The sequence below is a fragment of the Balaenoptera borealis genome (assembly GCF_965194805.1).
Source record: "Balaenoptera borealis genome assembly, chromosome: 1".
NCBI lineage: Eukaryota > Metazoa > Chordata > Mammalia > Artiodactyla > Balaenopteridae > Balaenoptera > Balaenoptera borealis.
In genome coordinates, this window is record NC_138860.1 from 186,356,701 (window position 1) to 186,381,050 (window position 24,350).

The window sequence follows — 24,350 nt, forward strand, 5'->3', positions numbered from 1 at the left end:
CCTTGCTATTTTGGAATCTTCTGAGGACACCGCTGCCTCAGGTACCTATTTACTCCGCGTGGAGACCTCTTTGCCCAGGGATTTGCATGGCTTACCCGGTCTTTCATTCAGGAGTCTACTCAAATGTCATCTCCCAAAAGAGGCCTTCCCTGACCACACAATCTAAAAAGACGCTTTCTTCCCATCCCTTCTAATCTTTTATTCAGCTTTACTTTGCTCTGTAACATTTTAAATTTGTATAACGAGTGTCTTCCCTCATTGGAATGGGAGGGCCCCGGGTACAGGGCCTGTTCTGTTCGCTGCTGAATCATCAGAATCCAGACACTTGCCGGGGACAGGTGGGCCCTCAGATACGCACTGAACGAATTGCTGCTTTTTGCCTGGATGCTGCTTCCCTTCCCTGCTTCCATTTCTCCCCAAATACCCAGGACAGTGGTCCCTGCTCATTCTCTGCTCACAACAGGAACTTGTTAAATTGACACAGTGAAAATTTCAACCCCTCCATCACCCACCCTACAACAACACTACAGAATCATTGGTAGGTATATAAACAGAGGCTTTGGGAGAAAAAAAAAGCAAATCTTCCACCTAAAATAGCCACTTCCCTAACCGGGAGGAAAGTACTTTCGAAGAAACAGCATCACACTAGTTATATAATAACTGCTGTTTTGCATTATCAGAAAGGAACATGTAGGTCACAGCATGGTGACATCTGTCCCAGAAGAGTAATATATTTGCAAATCAAGAAAAATCTTTGTGTAAATACCTTTCAAAGGGTGTAGGAATAAACGCACATCAAGAGCCTTCTGATGCACTGGTTGTACCTTTATTATTTTTACCTCGTTCACTAATAGTTCCGTGATGCAAGGTTACCATACACAGTTAGATAATGTCTGCATTGCACATCTAAGGCTATACAGCAAAAGAACCAGAATTAGTACAAATACAAGAACTATATTTACATTCTGTATACTCAGGCTCCGAACATCAGATAATATTTACATAATAAAACATGAAAATGAGAATCTGAAATTAATAATGTACATTGTTGCTAAATGTGCTCAACTCCTTCCCTGGGGAGAGATCAGTTTGCAAAGTCTTGGTTCAAAAAGGCCACTTATGCTTCATGGGTTTTGTGCATGAGGATGGTGACAAGGGACTTGAAGTCTCACCGGACAAGTACATCAGAGCCACAAAGTCTAAGACGACTCATGAGAAGGCTGATGGATTCCTCAGGTGAACTGATGCCAGAATACGCAGCATGAAAAAAATTAACTTGAAGACATGAAAACAACACGCGACGGCCAGGGTTTGGCAAGAGACCAACCTCAACTCGGACATTCCGTCTGAGCACAAGCCGTTTTGGCTGAGTTTTTAATGTGAAATTTGTATCACCTCTACCTTCTTCCTTTAAATGACTAGAGGCTTCCCTAAGATTCTATGGGGCTTGAACACAGGTTTCATAAATGGCCTTTTGAACAACAGCAGCAGATCATCTCTCAGCTGATATCTCCATGTACTAATAAGGAAGCACAAATCAATACATTCCCGCTACACAGTCACGCTCTGACCACAGCGGACAGCTGCAGTGCACATGAGCTCGAGTCCTAGTGAAAATACATTCAGCAAACCTTCTGAGGGCAGCAGCAAAATCAGTCTCTTTCTTTTTAAAGAGCAGGTTAACAATCACATTTTAAAAAGGGAACCAAAAGGTAGAATGAAGGACCCAAGTCAAACAAGAAACGAACAAGCCCTGATACTGTCCAGGAGAACCCTAGTGGAACCCAGACGAGGGAATGCCAAGTACCAGCAGGTGCTACACGCTAGGTCATCCTTGCTTTTCCAGTTCAATGTGCAATTAATTACAGCTGTATAAATATACAAATACCTTACAAAATTAAATATCCCTGTAAATCAGACAACAAGCAGCAGACAACAAAGTCTTTGCTTTGATATATGTGCCAGGAGAAGTCACTTTACTTTAGGTACCAAAAGATCTTCCACAATGGCGTAACTGATTCCTTCATCTTACAAGAGCTGAAAAATCTCATCCAAAATATGAGTAGTCGTAGTTGGGGAAAATCATTTCCCTCGACTTCCCTCACGTTATCAGAACGTATTGGAATCCAAGTGCTCACCCAGCTGCCAAAAGCAGCCCTTCCCTGCGCTCGTGGCTGCGTGCGTGGGCTGGCTGACCCCGCAGGGCCCAGCCTGAGAGCTGACTGACCCCCAGGCAGGCGCAGAGACAAGGAGGGTGTGAGCACTGGTCTGGTGGAAGCTGTGAGGCCATATTTTGCTTTGGCAGGAGAAAGGAGGATGGGGGAAGGAGGGGAGGAGATGGTTACTTTAGCACTCATTTCTCCTAAATTTGTATAAGAGTGTTCTTTCTTGCTTTATTATTATTATTATTTGCTTGTTTAAAGGTGTGCTTTAAGAAAAAAAAAAAAAGGAAACAAACAAACAAACCCTTAAAAGGTGGTTTCCTTAAAGGTTTGAGTTCTTTCAACTTTCCTGACACTATGGCTTCCGTGAAAGCCTCATAAATAACTCCTGCCATAAATTCTCTCTCAGAGCTTCGAAGTGGGGACGGACCTGCCTGGAAAGGGAACACTAATCCTGAAACTGCTCCAACTCCAATCTGAAAACAGACCCCTAGAGAAAGGGGCACCAGTGGGGGCTGTGTGTACCGGGAGCTGCAGCCAAGGCCCCCGCTGCCTCACAAGGCCTTCTCACCTCGGCCTCTTCTAGTATCTGACATTCCAAAGCAAAGACTTTCCAAGCCAGTTTTGTTTAAGTTAGAATAAAAAACAAGAGTCACCTCACTGTATCACTTGATTCTATCTCCCTCGGCTTCCCCTGGTCTCCTTTTGCCACAGACATGGATCCTCCTATCAGACTTTGTAACGGCAGCAGCATCCAGGATTTAAATCGAAAAGTAACCTTCAAATCTCATCTTCGTTCCCCTGAAATCAGATTTAATTTCAGCCCAGGAAGCTGTCTCTAAGCACGGGCAGACCCTGGATTTGAGCGGACACTGGAAGGGCACATTGTGTCCATTAGACAAGAAACCTCTAACTACTTTAAAGTCTGAAGCACCACTTAGAAAACAAGTAACATTAGAGTTAGTGACCTACGTTTTAAGGAGAGGAAGAAAGTTAAAAAATCTACCATAGAATTTTTCTTGATCATTTTTCAGGTAAGGTCATAGCCTTTGATTTCTAGTCTTTCTTTTGTTAAGCTCTCCGTGACTCCCGTTTCCTCCTCTTTGCAAAGCAATTACGATGAATGAAGCCAGGAGATGAGCCCCTCCAGGAAGGCAGAGGCAAGGGTCTGGGTGCTGGCGAGCCTGCCCAGCACCCAATCTGCTGCGCGCACGGGCCCCTCCCCTTTGCTACCCGAGAGTCAGCACCCTCGAGGCGGAGGACCCCCGGTCTCCACAAAGTGGGAGCAAGCAGATACTTTCCTGAACACCTGAAGGATGGATGGTCAAACAGAGGTGTGAGCGAGGGCAGTAAAGGATGGTACAGAACAGCCCCAAGTCAACTGGCAAAGCAACTGAAGTAACTGCAGGCCTTCTCTCCCATGTCATTCCTGTGACACTTACTGCAGCTGAAAGAGAAAGAGCATCTTCCGCGATGGCCTCTGGAAGCAGGCGATCCTGTTCTGTCACAGAAGGAGGCCACCGGCAGTGAGCTCCTCCTTTCTCCTCTGGCAGTATTTCCACGCACGATGGAGATAACCAAGGAGGAGACAAATGACCAGGCCTGGGGCCAGGGTTCAGGTGGACCCTCTTCTCTGCCCCCAGGTGTCCTTTTGCTCTTAGCAGTGGCAGGAAGTCCGTTATAATTCTGGGGTCCAAAAAGCAAAGCCTGCCATGTTCACTTATCTATGAGCATAGGGAAACAAGCATCATTGAAAGTGTTTTCAATTTGACAAGGATCATTGTAAATGACCACTGGATTCAGAGGGAGACATCCAAGTATACTTAAGAGCTAGATTTCTTTGATCAAAGGGAGCTACAACAATCACAAGGTCACTACCCGGCATTATCATAATCATAATGATGACAAACACCATCAAGTTCATCACCAGATAGTGAAACACTCCCTCCTTGTGGGATATTTGTATATGACATCATGGCACTAATTCCAAACTGTACCACTGTCATTACTAACTCCAAGAACAGAAACTGAGACTCTGAGAGAAGAGGCTCCCTCCCAGTGGAGACAAACAGCTCACAGGAGCCCTGCTGTGAGGAACTACAAGCATCCTACTGACCCCCACTGTCACGGGCCAAGTCCCACGGTCCTTTGAAATCCATCAGCAATAGCCTTGGCTCTTTCCTTCTTATAAGGTCAACAGCAGCCACTGTCCCAAACCTGCTGAAAAGTCTCTTCCACTAAATGAAAATTACATAACTATGTTCTAAATAAGCCCCAATTTCAGAGAATATACATGTCCCATTTCTAAGCTCACTACAACCTTTTCCCTCAATGGAAAATGTAGGTATTAGTCATGGCAAAAAGAGACAGAAGGGGAAAAGGTAAGTTTTTTCCTCTCAGGTTCTAAAAAAGACCAGATGTCTCTTCCTTTAGTCTCTAAGCCACCCAAGAAAAATTAAAATTATATCACAATGAAAAGAAAAAAGTATTATGTTGTCTTGAACAACAGACAGAGATATCCGAAGACAGCAGTACAGACATCAGAGGTGGTCATATGGGGACCTATCACACAAAAGGAAGCCAAAATACATCAAAAAATAATTGGGAGATTCACTGGATCCCCTCTGGGTTTTTGTTTTTTTGTTCGTTTTTTCCCCCCCTTTTGTTAGGCCACATGCTTCTAACAAGATTCTCAGCACAGGAAAAAAGAAAAGAGTACAGAGCAATGGGGATGGGGACCAGGAGCGATAGAAAAAGTGCTGGACAAGGAGGGACGAGCACTTAAGCCACAGGATCACACACAAGAATAACCATCAAGAATCACAAAGAGGAATGAGAGGTAACACTTTCTTTATCTCTCGGAAGGCGAGTGAGGGCGCTCGGCAGTCACCTAGAACTTCGGCTGGCTCGGGCATCTGCGGGAGAGTTTTGACCTGTGGGCAACAAAGGGATCAGAGGATCAGACAGACGGCAGGACTGGAAAACTGGATCCGGGGCTCTTGCCCTCGCAGGTCTTCCTCCTCTGGGCTCCCCTCCTTGCACGTCCTCCCATCCTGCACTGCAGGCCCAGGTCTCTAAGCCCCTGAACAAACAGGCTGGCCGGTGGTCCTCCTCACCCTGGGGACCCTGGGACACAAGCCCCTCACAGGATGTGAGGCTGGATCATACGGCTGAATATTGGGAGACCGTTAAGGTTCTCACAATCTTCCCTTTACTCGGTCCCACAGACCCCAGCTGTAGACCCCTTAAGAATAAAAAGTCAAAGCAGGAGATTAACTGGGTACAAATGTGACCAGAGTCTCCTTAGCCATTCGGGACACCAGATGCCACCTTATGAGAAGCTGAGGCCTCATCGCCACCTTACAACCACACTTACACTCCTGTCCTTCCTCTGTTTTAAACTTGTTTGCAACAAGACTTCCTTTTCTGTTTATGTTGACGTCCCTGGAACCAAAGACCAAGGAGAGGAAGCAAACACAGGAACAACTTCTTACCGTATTGTGCCAGCAAGGAGTGGGTTAAAGGCATATAACCAGTCGTTCATGTCTTTGTCATTGAGAGCCTGCAAAAGGACCCCACGGTGCTTTGTGCATACAGCAAAGGTGTTCGGTGTCTGAAAGAGACACAGGAAGATGAGAAAAGTTACTATGGATGCTGAACAATGGGGACCACCAGCCATATTCAGAGGGCACACGGCCCTTCACACTGAAGGTTCAGAGACACCAAATACGAAAGAGAGATTCCACACCACACGACGGAGTTCAGAACTCAACAGGGAAGGCTGTGCGTGGCAATGAAAAGCAAGAGAGGGCAGGACTGACCTTCACCATGGTCTGCTGGTCCTCGCTGTATTCCACCTGCGCTGTGGACAAGTTAATGATGCCACGCTCCACCGGGTCTTTGTCACTGTTATAGATGAAGACATAGGGGCGACGGACCACGACAAAATGTTTAGCCCAGTTGCTGGAAAGTGGCTCCTTGAAATGCAGATATCCTTTCTTAGAGACCACTGAGCTGAAAAGGACAGTACAAGAGAGGTTAGTTTCTCACAAAAATAAAGTGATCATGAGCTGAGGGCCATCAAAACAGACCCAGGCCAAGTCCCTAGGCTGAACGAAACAGGCAAATGATCTACTTGGTCTAGAATCTTATCTGCCGAAGAAATGCAGCATAAGAGCACAAAGCACCACCACCACATGCTGTGCTGGGTGGCGGTGATACACCTGGAGCGGAAACCCAGCCCAGCACTCTTTCACCCCGATTCCATTTGCATTAGACTGTAATGCAGACCTCATGTAGAAGAGCTGAAAGTAAATTCCTGCTAATTTGTCTTTTAATACCTGGCATCACTGTTCAATATAGTACTCACCCCGGTCTAATTTCTTCAATATCTGGAACAAGATTGAGAAATTCATTTTTTCCTGCTCGGGCCAAATAGGGCGTTTCCAGAGCTGGGACAATCTGAAACTGTTCAAATTCCGGGCAGGGACTAGAGGCCCGGGAATTGGCTTCTGGGGTCCTTGAAAAGAGAGAGGTTAGGAAGAAAGGGGTAACAGGTGCTTCAGTAAGGTCAGTACACAACCATCTCACCAGGAGGAACAATGCCTCTCCCCGAACACCAGGGACCTTGCAAACATCAGTTCCAGAGAGCTTGGCTAAGAAGACAAAGCTGGCATCCGAAACGTAACCCCAAATTCACCTGGTGTCCTCCTTCGGCAGTTACAAAGGCAACTCATCACTGATGACCACCAAGTCACTCGGTCTCTCTTCCTATCCTGAAGCCCTCTGAACAGAAGGGTACTGAATACGAACTCCATTCCTTTATATGTTTCTATTTAGTCTCAAGGCCACACCTAGGGCACCACCTAGGGCAGTGGTTCTCAAAGTGAGGTCCCTCATCAGCAGCATCAACTCCACCTGAAAACTTGTTAGAAATTCAAATTCTCAGGCTCCAACTCAGACCTACAGAATTAGAAACTCTGAATGGGGTTCAGCCATCTGGGCTTTAACAAGCCTCCCAGGTGACGCTGATGCCACTCAAGTCTGAGGACCACTGCCCGAGGGACTGGCAGAGCGAGCAAGCAAACAAATGGGAAGAACCTGGGCTCCTAAGTGACTGTCTGGAGCAGAGCTGCCCCACCGACCAGGTCCAGCTCAGAACTGATGCGTGAGAAGTAATCCCCATGCTCTGTACCGTTATCTTTGCAGAGCAGTTTAGTCTAATTAATTGTATTTCACCAATTCCAAAAAGCCCATTTTTCTGAAACTTTACCATTTCTCGAATTGGGCTGCATCTTGTAATTGATGGCATGTCACATTTTAGTTGGCACTGCTTTTTCTTTTAGTGGCATATAAAAATAATGTCTTAGAGTTGATGGCATCCCAGATTCAATTAAATTACCTGGTTGTGTTATTTTCTCCAGCCCACTGCCTCAGTGTTGATACAGGAAGACAGACAGCTGGCTGATAACCAGGTGGGCTGTGACAGGTGAGCATAATGAACGGAGATGGGGCAAAGGAGACTGATGGCGCATTACACAGCAGTGATTCTAATGATGAATTCATGGAATCATTCATGGACTTCATCTCTATTCTTCTTACCTATATGTTTTATTGTGTCATTAAAATATTTTTTCCAAAGTAATTTCAAAATATTTTTCCCAGGATGGGGCTTCCTGTGCCTGATCTGACTGGGGAGACAATCAGGGGTGTGAATACAAGAACAAATCACGCAAAAGGGGATGAAGAAGAGGAGTCAGTGACTTGATGCAGAAAGTTAGTAAAAAGTATGAGGTTAAGAGATGTCAGCAGCATCTTCCAGTCACTGTGACATCCAGAAAAGGCTCCCACATGTTTCCCAAGGCTGCCTAGGGGGACGGTGCTGCCCTCGGTTGCGAACCACTGAGCCAGCGGAAGGTTGGCATTTCCCTTGGTTCTTACATTAGCTTTTGTCAGTGAAATCTGGGTACTTACTTCTGATCCAAAGAGTTGCTCCTAGCGTCTATCAGAGAGGGGCAGGTGGAGGAGGGAGTGAGGGTAGCACTGCTAAAACTGGACACAGAGGGATCCCGTCCGACTGGAGAGATATCAGACAACTGGAAGAAAACAGAACACAGCAAGTGAGATTCAGATGAACAAAACCACCTCTGCAGTAAGAAGCTTTGACAGCCAGTGACCTCATGTTCATAAATCCTCTTCTGTTTCAGGTCATTCAAGAAAACAATTCTTACGAATATTTTATGGCCTAAGTGTCAGAATAGGAATCAAGACATTTATAAAAGAGGCAAGGCTAGCTTTTTATATTTATAAAATATGTTTATATTTTATATTGCTACAGCCTCCTGCATTAACTAAATGACCCTATCTATGTGTGCTGAGAACTAAGAACAACAGGCACTGTTCTAAGAATATGGCAGAGGCCCTGCCTTCCTGGAGCTTACACTCTAAGTGGAGAAGGCAGATAATAAACCAATCAACAAACACTTTAAGAAGTGTCAGGCAGGCATCAGTGCTACAGCAAAAAGTAAAGCAGAGAAGCAGGTTAAAAGGTTTCAGAGAGCTGCTGGCTTTACATAGGGCAGTTAAGGAAATCCGCTCCAAGGAGGCCACATCTGAGCAGAAAAATGAAATAAAGAAGCGAATCATGGGACTATCTGGAAGGTTATACTGGGCCAATGCACAGCCACTGTACACAACCTCAAGGCGGAAAGCTTGGAGTGTCTAGGGAATAGCAAAAAAGGTGAAGATGACCAGAACAGAGTGAATGATGCAGAAATTCTTTAAAGTGTTCACCTCACTCTTTGTCGAAGGCAACAAAATTTCATGCCACCGAGAACCTCAGGACTTCTTGTGCCTTGACATATAATAATATATCACCCCCTGCAGAATACTCTTCTCCAAGGGAATTCAGGGAAAAGCCCACATGTTTCCCATCTCATAATTACTCTAAGAGACACAGAAGAATACTTTTATCTTCAGGAGTCAGTGTTCTGACTGAAAAATTAAATAAACAAAGAGCAGATATGTCATACAGCCTCACATATAATGCTATGCCCATCTCAAGCCACCTAAAAGCAGCAAAACCTGAGGACAGGAAATGAGAGCTGCTCACCTTGCAGTCACTGATGCTGCCGTGCACCTGGCTGAATTCTCGGTTGAAAGTGTGGGTGAGAAGCTGCAGGCACTAGGGAAGAGAGAAGGAAGAGTAAGTTTCAATGGTTAAACAAAGCCCGGGATTAAAGCAGGAAGGGAAAATAACATGCCTAAGACTCACAGTGGAGCTCAGGTGCTGCTCAGATAGCTCTAGAAATTAACTGAGTACGTAGCAAGAGAAGCCTGGTACATGCCTAACAAAGACGATAAAATGAGTGGATAAAAAGCCATTCTCATGAATTACCGTAAACACCATAGTTTAAAGTGCTTAAGAATGCAACAGCATCCCTTTCATTCTCCATTTGCCCTGGTACTAAAAGGCATGGAGGTTTCTGGATGGACATATGTTCCCAAATCAACTAGACGACCATTCGATTATTGAAACGAACACAAAATCCCTCTTATTTCTATATTCCATTGTCAGCCAGTTGCGCAGACCCACATGCCTGGTGGTCATCCTCAACAACCCCTCTGCCCTCTCCTGCTGTTATCCAGGCAACAAGGAATGTGGATTCTACCTTCCAAATGTCTCTCCCATGATTCCTCTTCATCCCACACACCCCCGCCATAGCTAAAAACTTCACCGTTTCTCATCTGGATTACTGAAATAAAGAATTCTTTCTGCCTCTAGCCTGTCTCTTCACCACAAATCCATCCTCTTTACTGCTGCCAGAGAAATCTTTCTAAAACAAATACCTGTTTGAAACATTTCCAAGTCACTCCCGGAATATTCTGGACGCTTTAGTCCAGCACATAGACTCTTCGTGATCTGGCCCTGCCCTATCTCTCCAGCTCCATCTCCTGTCCCTCTCCTGCACGGATTCCCTCACACTGATCATGCAGGACGCCGCTGGCTCTCTCCTGCACATCCTTCCAAGGTCAGTCCACGAGTGCCCTCCTGGGCAGGCCTCTCCTCCGGCTCCCCCAGCATTCTCGACCACACCTCTATTATAAGCTTGTCACCCCCTCGCCTGTCAACTTATTCAGGGTAGAAGTTAAGTCTCATTTATTTCTATATTCACAGTGTGAGCACAGGCCTTGAAACAGAGGCCCTCAAAGAAAGATGAAAATGCAAGTGGAAAACCAGAAACACCAGCTCACAGAGCCTCACGGGGGAAAATGCTCAGCAGAGGCAGGGAGCCACACCTTGGTAGCCAGCTCTTTCTCTCGATCCACCAGGCTTTCAATGTCTGTGGAGTCGTAGCCACTGCTCTCACTGGGTGTGATGGCACTTTCAAAGGTGGTGGTTGAGATCTGAGAGGAGATGCTGGTGGAGGTGCTGAGGGTCCCACTGCTGAGGCTGGGGGACAACGAGTCGCTCAGGGATGTGGGGATGCTGTCACCAAGTCTCTCACGGAGCAGCAGGAAGTGGCGGGTTTTCTCCACCTGAGAAGATCAACACTACCGCCTCAGCAAACACAAAGCTCATCAAGATCTTAATAAGCAAAATATTATGCCTCCACCGTGATCGAAAACTGCAAAGCCAGGATCACAGACAGGAGGCGAGTGTAAGACTGATGATGCTACGGGAGTCTTGCCCGAGAGTTCACCTGCGCACCCCGTGCCCCGGGGTACCTCGTGCAGGAGCTCCAGCTTCTCCAAGTCCCACTGGTGCTCAAGGATGAGGCTGTCTCCACGAGGCCGCCAGCCTGCTAAGTTCTCTTCTCCCCGCACATATGCCACTGATGTGTCCAAGATTTTCCTTCTCCTCCTCTGCATGCCTGAGATAAGAGGAAACAACTCTTTTTTCCAGAAAAAAATCCAATTCCAATTTTAGCTCAAAATGAATTAATAATTCACAATATATGGCACACTGAGACAGTTTATAGTCTCAAGATACATGGGATTTTGATTATTAATAAAAATTTATCCCTTTTGCCCCAAAGCAACTCTCTAAACTTCTTTTAAAAACTGAGTTTTATATTCTTTAATAATTATGAAGCTGGTAATGCCTCTTGAGAAAATGCTAGTTATTATGTTAAGTGAAAATACAGAGATTAAATAGTCTGTACGTTATTGTTCTAAATATATAAAAACACACTCATCGGAAAAAAGTGGGAAAAATGTGAGCTACCTCACATTTGGTAGCTCAGTTAAGATGGTAGATGACAGACTGGTTTAGCCTCCATTATTTCCCATTAATTTTTTAAAATATTATGCTGGTTTCACATACAAGAGACATGAATTTATGTTAATTAAAAAATTTCTGAAGGAACTATCTAGACACTATAATTAGCTGCTATTGGGACTTGGATTCATACTCAAAGTCTTCTTTTTTTATCTCAATCTTACCTGTGGGCCTTGGCCTCTTTTCCACATATGTTCTCTAAACCGACTCAAATTTACATTAAATGTTTTTAAAAACCCTGACTTGTGTCCACGTTCCAGTTTACAAACATGGAAACGTAGAGTGCTGTTGAAGGCCACCAAGCTGGAGGAACAACAGCAGTTCAGAGACATTAAAAAGGACACAGAACAAGTTCAACTTAATAATTTGTCTTTCTAGAGCATAGGAAATTCAAATTCTAGGCTGACAGCACCTGTAAAGTTATACTGTCAAGTTACCTTTGGGGTTAAGGTGGAGAGGGAAATGGTTCTGAAGTTTTCCAAGCCAAATTCACTCTAATACACTTGAATTTGTTATAGTGTTCCACAGCCCAGCAACATTTTTTCCCATACAGCTTTTATGACTGTATTGCATGTCATAAACCAAACAGTGCTACAACTCAGAAAAAGGCAACTCCTACCACCACCACCAAAGTGGCTTGTAAAATATAACTGGCTTCTCAATAATGTATATCTATCCTACAGGGGTGGGGTAGATTTTTGATATACTGTACTCCAGTCAAATGCAAAGGTAACTATCACTTTCCTGATGCATAGAGCTTACCTGGACTACCGGTGTCTGCCATCTTGCATAAACTGAGTTCATAAATTCCAGTGACTCGATTGCTATTTGAATTAAAACAAATAAACAACTGCTTAATTTCATATAGAACAAAACCAGGAAAATCTCAATTCTCTCTGCTTAAAACACTGTCTCCTCCGCTGGGACTGCAATCCACCCTCAAATATAATTACAGACATTTCTTATCAGTCACTGTTGTCTTCCTGTTCTGAACTTAAGAATAAAACTGAATGATAAACTAGAAGATTTATAATACAAATGTGAAGATTAAAATTTTGCCTTTTCTTACCACAAGAAAGAAAAGATGAGGGGGGAAAAGTCTGACTAGAATGAAATGATAAACATCAGTTTCTGGGGGGTGTGGTTAAGAAGGGGACTGAAGCTTCTACTGTATTAGTAATATTTAATTTTTAAGCCGGGTAGTGATGCACAGGTAGTCACTGTGTTATTCTTCATGTATATTCATATATCTTAAACATGAATAAATCTTAAAAAGAAAAAAATCCCAATGGTATGGTAAGCTGTTAGAAATAAAAATAATGACATTTAAAAAGAACATTTAGTCCCTACAAAATTGTTTGAGAAGTGTTCACAATGGAACATTCCTTCCTTCCCTCATTAACTCATCTATCAATATTTTATTAAATGCCAACATTCAAGTCACTGCACTCCAGGTATCAGTTACCAAAACGGTTTATAGGTTGTGAACTAACCCTGAAACCAGCAGCTAGAAGACTGCTGATTCTGTACAGGGTACACCAACTGGAAGCTAAACTTGTCTCAAAAACTTACGAGTCTGGTGACTTTGAATAGCCGCTGCCAAAGAGGCTGCGCAGTGAGCGTGGCGGCGAGATCTTGGCATCCCGGGAATAGAAGACCATGCACACATCCTTGGTGATGACAGCTGGCTGGATACAATGATCCAGCTGAAAGCAAACAGGAGTGGGCTCCGATTAAACACAGACAGAGCAGCTGTGACCACAGCCTGGGCACTACCGTATCTGGAAAGCTGCTCCCAGATGTGGGGGGTGGAGGATTTCAGCTCTACCGATGATTTCAACAGCAAATCAGAAGATAATACGTGCAAGGTCAGGTGGTGTTGCCTCCAGATGCGTTTATTTTTTTCAAAGTTTTTTTTCTGTAATAACGGCTAATATTTATTACTTGTTATATGCCAAGCACTGTCTGTTCTAAATCCTTTTCTGTGACCTCTCAACAACTTTCTGAGATAAATGCTATTATTATTACCCCTGTTTAAAAGACAAGGAAATTGAGGCACAGAGAGATGAAGTCACTTGTCCAAGGACATGAGGGCAGTAAGTGGCAACACAGGGACTTGAACTCAGATGGGCTAGCTCCAGGGTCTGCGCTGTTAACCACTACTAGGCTCTGCCCACAACTACGAGGACAAGAGGCGGTATTCTTAAAATCATACATTCTCTGAAGAATGGGAATTGGGCTGCTAAAGCTGAAGCTGTAATAAAAGTTATGCGACGTTTTGATTAACTAGAGACTAGGAACAGAATTTAATATAACCAGAACAGTTAGCAAAGTATAATAAAATAAATAACTTAAGGGTGTGCAGGGGGAAAGGAAGACAAAATCAGTCAAATCTTTCCTCCCCGTTTCCTATTGTAACTTTCCCACTGTTCAGGGCTGGCTGTTCACGGCAACTCAAGTTGTGGGTCTTCTCACCTCCAGGTAGGCCGACAAGGTCATGTAGATCTTTTCCCCATAGGGTGTCACTCGGTTCAGAAGGAGGGAGTTATGGAGGGAGCTATCCCACACGGCCTCGAAACGATAGAAGGTCCTAAGGTCAAAAAGGCAAGAGGGAGTCATCCAGAAGAAGCTGACGTCACCTCAGTCCAGGCACTGCCATTGTCAGTAATGCTGCAGAATCCCACACCGACCAGCATTTCCAACTTATCGAAGTCTAACGACAGAGCAGAACCTGCGCCTCCGAGGAGGAAAAGGCAGGCCCCCCTGCTCTTGCCCCCCACCCGTCGTCAAGGAACACTTAAGCTATGCTTTTTGTTGTTTGTTTTTTGACAAGCCTGCTTCTCCTCTGCCTATAAACATAAAAATAGTGAGATCAATCAAAGGGATTAAGATGAAAAGGAGAAATGAGTATCAACAGAAACTAAAACAGGAAAGAAAGATTAAGTAAGCTCCTCAGTCAGTGATGAGGGCCGGAAGCAAAGATTCAGTCACTTGGAAGCTGCAGTCTTTGTATCTCGATCCCATTCTGCTGAGCCTCAGAAATGTCACAAACACATCTGGGAGGGTTCATGAAAGAAAGAGTATAGAGAGACTTGTTTTAAATAGAAGAATAAGCGGTTATTCTTAGCTGACATTTCAGGAAAAGAGAATGATTTTTTACACCAGAGCTAGCCAACTACTATTTATCAGTTTTCCAAAAAATCCACAGAATCTTACATTCAAATAACAACTAGAAGCTTGATTATTTAATAAACACCCATAAACTGGTTTTTAAAGTTGTTTTAATATCTTTCTTTCCTCTTACTAGTAAAACACCATAGACCCTACTTGGCATTAAACCTTCCAGCTCAGCAAGTCTCACCTGAAGCACCGTCCTGAGTTCAACAGCAGTGTCACAGATCAACTCCCAACTCGATTCCCCATGTCCCTCCCTCAGACCCCCGTTAGGACTGTTGGGGAAGACACTTCGTCCACCCTTTCAGAGTGGGCTTCCCATCACCACTAACTCTCTGCACGTGTAATACACCCCACTCAATTCAACTAGAGTTCTGCACACCTTCTCCCCTGCCCAGTACGTTCCTCCTCACTCCTTCCCAAATGGTAACCTCACTGCAGCTGTCTTTTCTAGGTGTCCCATGACAAATAGCTGGCATACCTTCTCTTTAAACACATCTCCATGCTTCTTTCTCCAGAAATAAACAGAGAAAACAATACTTAAATGAACTCCATAACCACACCTCATCCTCTGAGTGCCAGTGTTTGAAGCCTGATTATTTCATCTTGTAGCTACTTCTAGATCTAAGTCTTCTTGAAGTACAGTTGACCCTTGAACAACAGGGGTTAGGGGGCTGACCCTCCATGCAGTTAAAAATCTGTGTATAACTTACAGTCGGCCCTCGGTACCCGAGGTTCTGCCTCCACCAATTCGGCCAACTGCGGACCACGTAGTATTGTGGTACTTACTATTGAAAAAAATCCACACGCAAGCGGACCCGCGCAGTTCAAACCCATGTTGTCCAAGGGCCTTCGGCTGTACATGATACCCTCTCAAACATCTAGCTTTTGAGGCAGTGTGTATGGGTCAAGAAAATTCTCTACAAAGACACCAAAGGAATATAGAGACAACTAACAGGACAAAGATGGACAAAGCAACCAAGAGACCCAAAGAGCAACCACAGCAAAGGACGACAGAAGCCCTTCCCCAGCTCCTGGGCTCACTGGGCTCAGCAGAGAACCCTTTATGCATCCACAAAGCTCTGTTTCCATCAAATCTAAATTGTAATTTGGTTTAAGACAAATTCTAATATTGGGTGGTGAAATCCATTACTTAGCAGAAGCCACTTGAGGGCTCTGTCCCTGAGACTGCTCTTCTATTGTGTCCCAGGGTCTGTCGAGGTGCCCAGAATGGGGCCTGCCTGTCACACTGCAGGTCTGGACACCCCATGCTGAGTGAAGTGAGGCCCCTTCTCAGGGCGAGGGCCTGTGTTACCCTGGAGACACGTGACAGCAACAGCACTTCACTGCTGCCTGGAAACCGCCACTCATCAAGCGCCACACCAGAAGCCAAGCACCTCCCGCTGCCAGTATTCAGGGTTCATGATTTCCTTTCCACTGAGGCAGATGTTTTGAATTTGTGTGAGAAAGCCTCTTCACATTTCTGTTTTCTGGTTTTCGCTTAACCTAAAGAGGAAATTTCACTGGCAGAAACTTGGCTAACATAGAAAAATTCTGACATCACTAAAATCTCCCTGTATTGGGATGGGGGGGAAAAGGTGGGTTTTTTTGTTTTGTTTTGTTTGGTGCCTGGGAGTTACTGCAGCACATTCTTTTGAAATACTCACCAAGGGTGGCAACTCTTGAGAGATGCTCGTAAGAAATACAACCAAGACTGATGAGAAATGTCAACGCAATCAAGCTAGCAAGAGAATGTGCAGTTAGAAAGAGGGCAGAGTCCTGAGACATGCTGCCCTGTATGGTGCTAAGGTGGTCAGGAAATAATCCCAAATGGATTTCTCAAGATGTTCCGGACAACGGCAGTGTGTGTGTATGTGTATGTGTGTGTGTATGTGTATGTGTGTGCGTTTATGTGTTGTGTGAGTGTGTATGTGCATCTTTAAAAAAACATTTAGGCTATATTGTCATGTATCACTTCCTTCAGTTTTCTTCCCTAAATCAGACGAAGAGAGAGATGGGGGAAAATTTCCTTTACTACTGAACCAGGAACTTTTTCTTTTCCAAAAGCAGAAAATAAATAGATGAGACAAGCAGTCCTGACACGAGAAAGAGAAATATTTAAAAATAAAAAAAGTATTTCTCACAGACTCAGCTACTCAAATAACTAAATTGGTCTCTACTACTACACAGGACAAAACAAAGAAAAAAGTGAACAATTATGCAAGCCTGAGATTCCTCATGAAATGAGGGGAGTAACATTCTACTTTGTAATGTGGAAGAGGAAAACCGGAAGGGGCATAGAATAAAATGGGCAAGTTTACTAAATGGAATGAGAAAATAATTAAGAACTCTACAAATTACTTAAGAGCCTATATGTGAAACTCTACATGCATCAGAAAATCCCAGGGCACAAGGGTGCAGAATAAGGTCTTGCTCTATCCTAGGTGGGTGCAAGTTTACATGGGGGAAAACTATTAAATTAAAATAGCAGTCAAAGCTACATAAGACATAAAGCATTCTGATAAACTAGAATCTTTATGTGCAAAAAAGCAAACAGAAAATACCTAGGAATATCCTTATCAAGAAAGAGCCTGCAAAAACACAGAAAAAGCTTTTGTTAGTGCAGCAAAACAAAAAAAAGGAAAAAAGAGAGGGAGAGAGAGAGAGGAGAAGAGAAAAATATATATATAAAAAACACAAATCTGCTGATAAGCAAAAGTGAATTCAAGTGGACAATTAACAGAGAATTCCATGGGACACAATTTGATAAAGGGCTTACAATGACACAGGTCCCTCTCCTGAGACGTTCAGTTAAGGAAATGCTGGGCACAGAAGGGAAAGTGGAGACCACCTCTATTAACATCCCTTTAGGAGGTGACTTACTATTGGAAATGGTAGGAAGTTGCTGTGGAGTTAAGGGAAAACCAAGTCAGTAGGTAACAGAAACGCTGGGCTGGGAAGAAAAGGAGTAATGGCCCTTGCCAGCTGTGCTCCACTATCAATATATTACAAGAGCCCTCTAATTACATATGTAATACACCCAACTGGAGTTCTGTAAGTTCATCTTTAAACATTAAACTTTAGGCAAAAAGAGCAAAAGCTCTCTTAACCAAACTCCATTTAGCCACTTACCAAATGAACTTATGCTCTCCACATCCCTACAATGTATAGACTGACGTCCATTTCTCACTGAACATTATTCTAAAATAAAGAGGTAGCTCATCGCCCAGACAATCTGCTCCAAAGAGCTGAGTTTCATGCTTCTCAAGTGTCAGTAGTACAAACCTGTTTATGCGGTTGGATTTGTTATTATAATTATCTAGTTTAATTAAATATTAGATAAATCACTGAAACATGAGGGCAAAAAGAATTTTTGTTTAGTGTGAAACAAAACTAAGTGTGGAAACTTAGTGTGAAAAATAAATTGAACATTTTAAAAAGACTTGATAATGGTGAGTTGTTTAAAAAACAGCTGTTAAGTTTGGGTGAGATCAATGTAAAAGAAAGAGGGAAATAAAATTTTGATGACATATGATAAAAAGTTTAAAGGATTTTGCACTTAGATTTTCTTCATAGGTTTCTAGTTCCACCAAATTGAAAAACAGGTGATGAATTATGGGTGTGGCTTTGCAAGAAAGACAGTCAGAAGTGTAATAAATGAGCCTACAATTAAAGAAAAGGCCTTGGCCCTATAGCAAGAGCTTGACAAATTAATGTACATTTATATACTTTAAATTAAAATAAGTGTTTAAAGTCTGTATCTTCTTTTTTAAATTTTTCTTTATTTATTTATATTTTGGCTGTGTTGGGTCTTTGCTGCTGTGCGTGGGCTTTCTCTAGTTGCAGCGAACAGGGGCTACTCTTCCTTGCGGTGCACAGACTTCTCATTGCGGTGGCTTCTCTTGTTGCGGAGCACGGGCTCTAGGCGCGCGGGCTTCAGTAGTTGCGCAGGCTCAGCAGTTGTGGCGCACGGGCTTAGTTGCTCCGCGGCATGTGGGATCTTCCTGGACCAGGGCTCGAACCCATGTCCCCTGCATTGGCAGGGGGATTCTTAACCACTGCACCACCAGGGAAGTCCCTCTTTTTATTATTCTTGACTTTAGCAACTTTTTTTTTAACTTTTTTTTTTTTTAACCTTTTCGGCTGTGTTGGGTCTTTGTTGCTGCACGCGGGCTTCCTCTAGTTGCGGCGAGCAGCGGTTACTCTTCGTTGCAGTGCATGGGCTTCTCACTGCGGTGGCTTCTCTTGTTGTGGAGCACGGGCTCTAGGTGCGCAGGCTTCAGCAGTTGCAGCACACTGGCTCAGTAGTTGTGGCACGTGGGCTGTAGGCACGCGGGCTCCAGTAGTTGCAGCACCTGGGCGCAGTAGTTATGGCACGCGGGTTTAGTTGCTCCGCGGCATGTGGGATCTTCCCAGACCAGGGCTCAAACCTGTGTCCCCTGCGTTGGCAAGCAGATTCTTAACTGCTGCACCACCAGGGAAGTCCCAGCAACTTTTTTGATTAACTCTAATCTTCTACTGGGAAAGATAATAAACTGCTTCTGACAAAGCCAAATTCATCTTCTACAGCATGTGACACGCTTCCAGACAGGAATCAAAGGACTTTTGAAGGTTACTCTAATGTAAGCAAGTTTAACATAACCAGCACTTCAACCAAACACCATTTTTCCCTGTTTTGCTAAGTACCATAGGGAAGTTTAAGATATATTTCTCATAGTTGCAAGGAAAATGTGGTGAATGCCAGCTGATACTTGCTGTAAATGTCTGGCAGAAGGGGGAACGTTATGTGGGGTTAATGCTGACTTCGGTATATGGTATTGTTCAAGATTTTGCCCAGGAATGGGCCAAGGGGGGGTCAAAGCACCCTACTTTACCACTGCCACACCCCCTCCACATAGGTACATACCCTCTCACCCACCTTCCCATTCTGTCCACAGTTCCTGCCAGCTCCTCTGACTGGCAAAAAGCAAACAGACATTTGTTTCCTTTTCCTCACTCCCATGCAAAACAGTAACACACAGAAACAATGTAAAGAAATTAATCCTGGCCCGAACTTTTCATTTCTGCTTCTGCTTATTGTCTTATTTTTCCTCTCCCTCTTGCCAACACATGTGAGCAACTTTTTTAGGAACAGGCAGACAACAGGAAAATCCTGTAATTCGAAGGCTGAGTTCTGAGCCCACATTAGAACAAACAGCCACTCCTGTTTCCTAGCCCTCACCACGTAGAGAAATGGGAGTCTCTGTGCACGATGACGGGACTCCTTTCCCAGGGAGGTAGAAGTGCCCCAGCAGATTTATTTCCACCCTGACACGGGAAAGTAGAACGGCTACGTACTTCATGCATTGCCATCACTTGATTGTAAAATGGAATTCTAAGGGAAACTAATTTAAAATTTAAAATAAAATTCATTATTTATAGCAGCCAATCTTACTCAGAAGAGTTTATAATAATTTATTGCCTTTATGCATAAAGGAAAATGAAAAGCAGATACTGAGACTCCTTGAGCCGATACTGGCAGCAGCAAAGATGAACACAAGAGGGTGCACTATACCTTAGAGGGCATGTTCCCATGACACCCCAGGCTGAGAGGTCTTTCTCCACAGCAACCACCTCATAGGAAAACATTCAGTCTTAGCCGTAATTCAATTGTACTTTTAAACCCTTGGGTGGCATGCTGAGTTTTCTTTTTCTGATTTTTCTCTGTCACTGTATTACATCTACTCAAACTCCCCAGGGGATAGAACATTTCCATTCTCTGGGGGTATCATCACATACAAGTATCTCCAATGATTTATGTATTTATTTTTGAAGAGCAGGGTGGGCAGGGGAGGAAACAGGGAATTTTGAAGTGAGAAGGGGGGAGTCATTAATGAACAAGGAATCTACGCTGAACCACTCAACCCCCTTAGGGCTGACTTACCACATTCCCCGGGTGCCCCACCTGCTAGAGTTGTGGGAAGACTTCAGGTACTTGGCAGAGATGATATTTAAGGAGAGGATGGCATCAACTGCGGCTTCGTCCACCTCAGCTTTATTCCGAATCCGGCCTGAGAAAAAGAAGAAAGAAACCAGAACATGGGTACATTTAAAAACAAAGTGGTAGGACTTCCCTGGTGGTGCAGTGGTTAAGAATCCGCCTGCCAATGCAGGGGACATGGGTTCGAGCCCTGGTCCAGGAAGATCCCACATGCCATGGAGCAACTAAGCCCGTGCGCCACAACTACTGAGCCTGCGCTCTAGAACCCGTGAGCCACAACTACTGAGCCTGCACTCTAGAACCCGTGAGCCACAACTACCGAGCCCGTGTGCTGCAACTACTGAAGCCCGCGCACCTAGAGCCCGTGCTCCGCAACAAGAGAAGCCACCGCAGTGAGAAGCCCGTGCACTGCAACGAAGACTAACTGCCGCTCAACGCAACTAGAGAAAGCCCGCGCGCAGCAACGAAGACCCAACACAGCCAGAAATTAATTAATTAATTGATTAATTAAATTTCAACTGATTTTAATTAATAAATAAATAAAAACAAAGCGGTAATTCATTAGGCCAAAAAGAGACTGTGAAATCTCTGTGTAATTTCAGGTGCTGGAAGCGTCGTTTGGTCAGCTATAACCCTACAGTCTAATTCTGTAATTCTTGGCCTTCCATTCTTCTCCATATTCTGTCTCTCCTTTACATCCCACATTTAGTCAACGGTGAAAACTTAACTCTTTGTTCAAAGAGCTTCTCATATCTGTCTCAGCTTTAATTTCCAACTCACTGCCCTGCTCACGAAGGTCATCCCCTTCTGATCTCAGACACGGCAACAGCCACTTAACTGGTCTCCCTGCTGCTCTCACGTCTCCCCCTTTCCAAGCCATCCCACACTCACCTTCTATAAACTTCTTAAGCCACTGCCTTCATTACACCATTTTCTTTTTCAAAATCTTACAATGCTGTTTTCAAATAACACTAGGGGATGCAGCACTGCACAGAGGTTAAGAACACAGTCTCTGGAGCAGGACTGCCTGGGTTCAAATCTCAGCTCCAACACTAACTATCTGTGCGGCCTGGGCATATGCTCAACCCCTGAGCCTCACTTTCCTCACCTGTGAAGTGGGAATAACAATTCTTCCCTTATAAGATTGTTACGATCATATTATGTGTTTGTTATGTTATATTAAATAAACTAATATTTTTAGAGCATTCAGAAAAGCACCTGCCACATTTCATGTTTGTTATAAAAATAATAAGCCATAGGGTTATAGAGAAGCCTTAGTAACTGCTGCCTCTGCACCCCACCCTTTCTGGTCAGAAAGCATCTCTCTTGTTTTGTGTAAAAATTAATCTTGAAAAGCTTGAAAACCACTGCCCCAGATAGGACAGAGTATAATCTTCCTTCCAGGGCTTCTTAATCTGGTCCACAGATACCCAAGGGGTTTATGGATAGAATTCAGGAGGTCTGAACTGAATGGGAAAAAAAAAATTACAACTTTATTTTCAGGAACCTCTAACTGAAATTTGCCTTTCCCTGCTATTACGAGGGGAGGGCACAAACCACAGGAGAATCAGCAGTACCCATACCTCTTGTCCCCAGCAGAAATCACAGATGTTTTCATATCACACTAATGTGAAGTATCTTGACATTCACCACCACTTTGAAATGACAGAAATTAGACCCGCTGCTTATTGACCACATCATTGAAGAGCTTATGTTACAAATTTGTTTAGAAGTTTAACAACTGTATTTCAATATTATTAGTTCCCTTTGTAATCCTAAGTGCTTTATTTTCTACATTTAAAAACATAATTCTGAGGTTTCACCACTGCCAAAGGGGTCCATGGCAAAACTAGGTTCAGACCCCCTGCCTTGGGCTCTCGTTCTATAGCTTATGCTGTTCGGCCACTCTTGCCTCTCACGGTGCTTTAGTTTAGTCTCCCCACTCTGGCCATAGATTTCTAGCCATTTGCACGTTAGACATTGCTGACTCTCTAACTCCAAATGCTTGCAAAAAAACGAAACCCTCTAAGTTCTCTCAAATCTACTCAGATCATCTCCCACAAGCTAACCCAGTTCTCCTGGGTCTTCTTTGTCGTCAACTCTTTTAGCAAGGTCTTTCAGTTGTTCTCATTTGGTACTCACTCATCAAACTGCTCTGTACATGCACACACGCTGTCTCCTCACTAGACCCCAAGCTCACAAGGAGCAGAGACTTCTCTTAGGCCCTCTCACAGCCTCGGGCACAGAACCGCTCCCACAGGCACTGAGAAAAACAATGGCAGGTTGAATAACCCATGAAGGGAGCTGGGAAACAAGAGTAGTTTCCAACTCAAGGACTCTCTTCTGACAGTCACGTTCTCCAGCGCAGCCTTCCGCACGCTCCCTGTGCTCCGAACAGGGGACAGGCACTCCGCTAAGCTCCGCCCCCAGCTGCTGGAACATACTCACCTACCACCAGCTCCCGAACATCCTTCCAATGGAGTTCACTCCCTTTCTCATGGATAATGGTTACTGTGATTCTTCGCTGGATGCCCTAGATAATGGAGCAGGGTTGCAATTTAGCTGGGACAATCTCTTATTTCCTCTTGTTTGTCCTTTTCTGGATCGTCTGATGGGCAGGAAGGGGAGGTATGGAGGGAGAGGGGAATGCTGTCCACACTGCTATTCTGAACAAAGGGACAGAGGTCAGGGACTGAGGAAGAGCCAGGTTCTGATATGGCTTGTAAGAACCGATGCCCAGATTGAAAGTCCCAGAGTGTGCCCATCTGGCTCATGAGCACTTTTGAGCACTCACTAAATCTACTTTTGATTTGCCAAAGGGGGACCTACATTTCATGGCCAGATTTTTAGTCCACTGAAACCTTCATCTTCAATCTCCATTAAGAACTTTTGGCTGTGAAAGCAGAGTTTCCAAACATCACAAAGTGAAAATTGTATAAAATAACATGGGAGCTGCACAAATTACTATGTAACTGAATGAAATAAAGTCTTTCAAAATAGCTCTTTTAAAATATATTTACACATAAAAGCGAGGGTATATATCAATAAATATTAGCCAAGGTTTGAGAAACATTAAGGAAAGAAAAAAAAAGGATGGGGCAATGTCCCCTGACCTCCAAATTCCCTTGAAATGGAGATAAAAAAGCAGAGAAACAGAGAGTTACGTTTCTTATTCTAACTTTTTTGGTGTTCCCTTCTAAGCCCTCTTTTGCTCCTTCCTTAGTACCTGGTGAAGCAAAAATGTCCCCTGGCAGGGCAAGCCTGCTGTATGGTCAACCACAGCTGGAATATACCTATAAAAACAGAAATGTAAAAGAAAGAAGTTAGACAGAATGCTTGTGCTAAGTGCAACTTCACCTGCGAGGTCCTCCCTGGTCACTCCAGCCCTCAGTAGTCTTTGTTTTCTAAACTCTGATCCCACGTCTTTCTCACCATCTGGGGTGGACATTTAATTGGACAGTCCTATGCATTTAGTAAACCTCTCCACATATGTATGTCTCATCATCCTGACTAGACTGAAGTATTCATAGGGCAGTAACATCTTTTGGCTCCGATCCCAGCTCTTTGTCTAACAGATATTTCCATAAATAACATATTACTGCAATGGCAAGTGTCAGGAGATAAGAAAGAGATAATTTCAGATTCTAGATCATTTTTTAAGAATCAGAAAGCAATTAACTCAGTAGAAACCATTTACTGTAACTACTGCTCCCTCATAATGCAAGTTATAATCACATTATAGATCTGTCTGTGG

At 43.9% G+C, this 24,350-nt stretch overlaps 1 protein-coding gene across 7 annotated transcripts in view; it reads right to left on the reverse strand.

Moving 5' to 3' along the window:
* Nucleotides 1-810: 810 nt before the first annotated feature.
* KIF1B (kinesin family member 1B) overlaps nt 811-24,350 on the reverse strand; it is a 146,375-nt gene continuing 122,835 nt past the window's right edge. For 5 of the 7 annotated variants that reach the window (XM_082352802.1, XM_082352801.1, XM_082352798.1 and 2 more), the window contains 14 exons: nt 23,823-23,889; nt 23,045-23,129; nt 20,540-20,666; nt 13,918-14,032; nt 13,015-13,148; nt 12,205-12,266; nt 10,890-11,035; nt 10,461-10,700; nt 9,274-9,345; nt 8,136-8,257; nt 6,532-6,681; nt 5,984-6,176; nt 5,657-5,775; nt 811-5,095 (listed from right to left, as the gene is read on the reverse strand). In XM_082352802.1, coding sequence (XP_082208928.1) covers nt 5,053-5,095; nt 5,657-5,775; nt 5,984-6,176; nt 6,532-6,681; nt 8,136-8,257; nt 9,274-9,345; nt 10,461-10,700; nt 10,890-11,035; nt 12,205-12,266; nt 13,015-13,148; nt 13,918-14,032; nt 20,540-20,666; nt 23,045-23,129; nt 23,823-23,889 — 1,675 coding nt within the window. In that variant the 3' untranslated portion in view covers nt 811-5,052. The remainder of the gene's footprint in view (nt 5,096-5,656; nt 5,776-5,983; nt 6,177-6,531; nt 6,682-8,135; nt 8,258-9,273; nt 9,346-10,460; nt 10,701-10,889; nt 11,036-12,204; nt 12,267-13,014; nt 13,149-13,917; nt 14,033-20,539; nt 20,667-23,044; nt 23,130-23,822; nt 23,890-24,350) is intronic. The other 2 variants (XM_082352800.1, XM_082352803.1) reach the window with 1 other exon arrangement.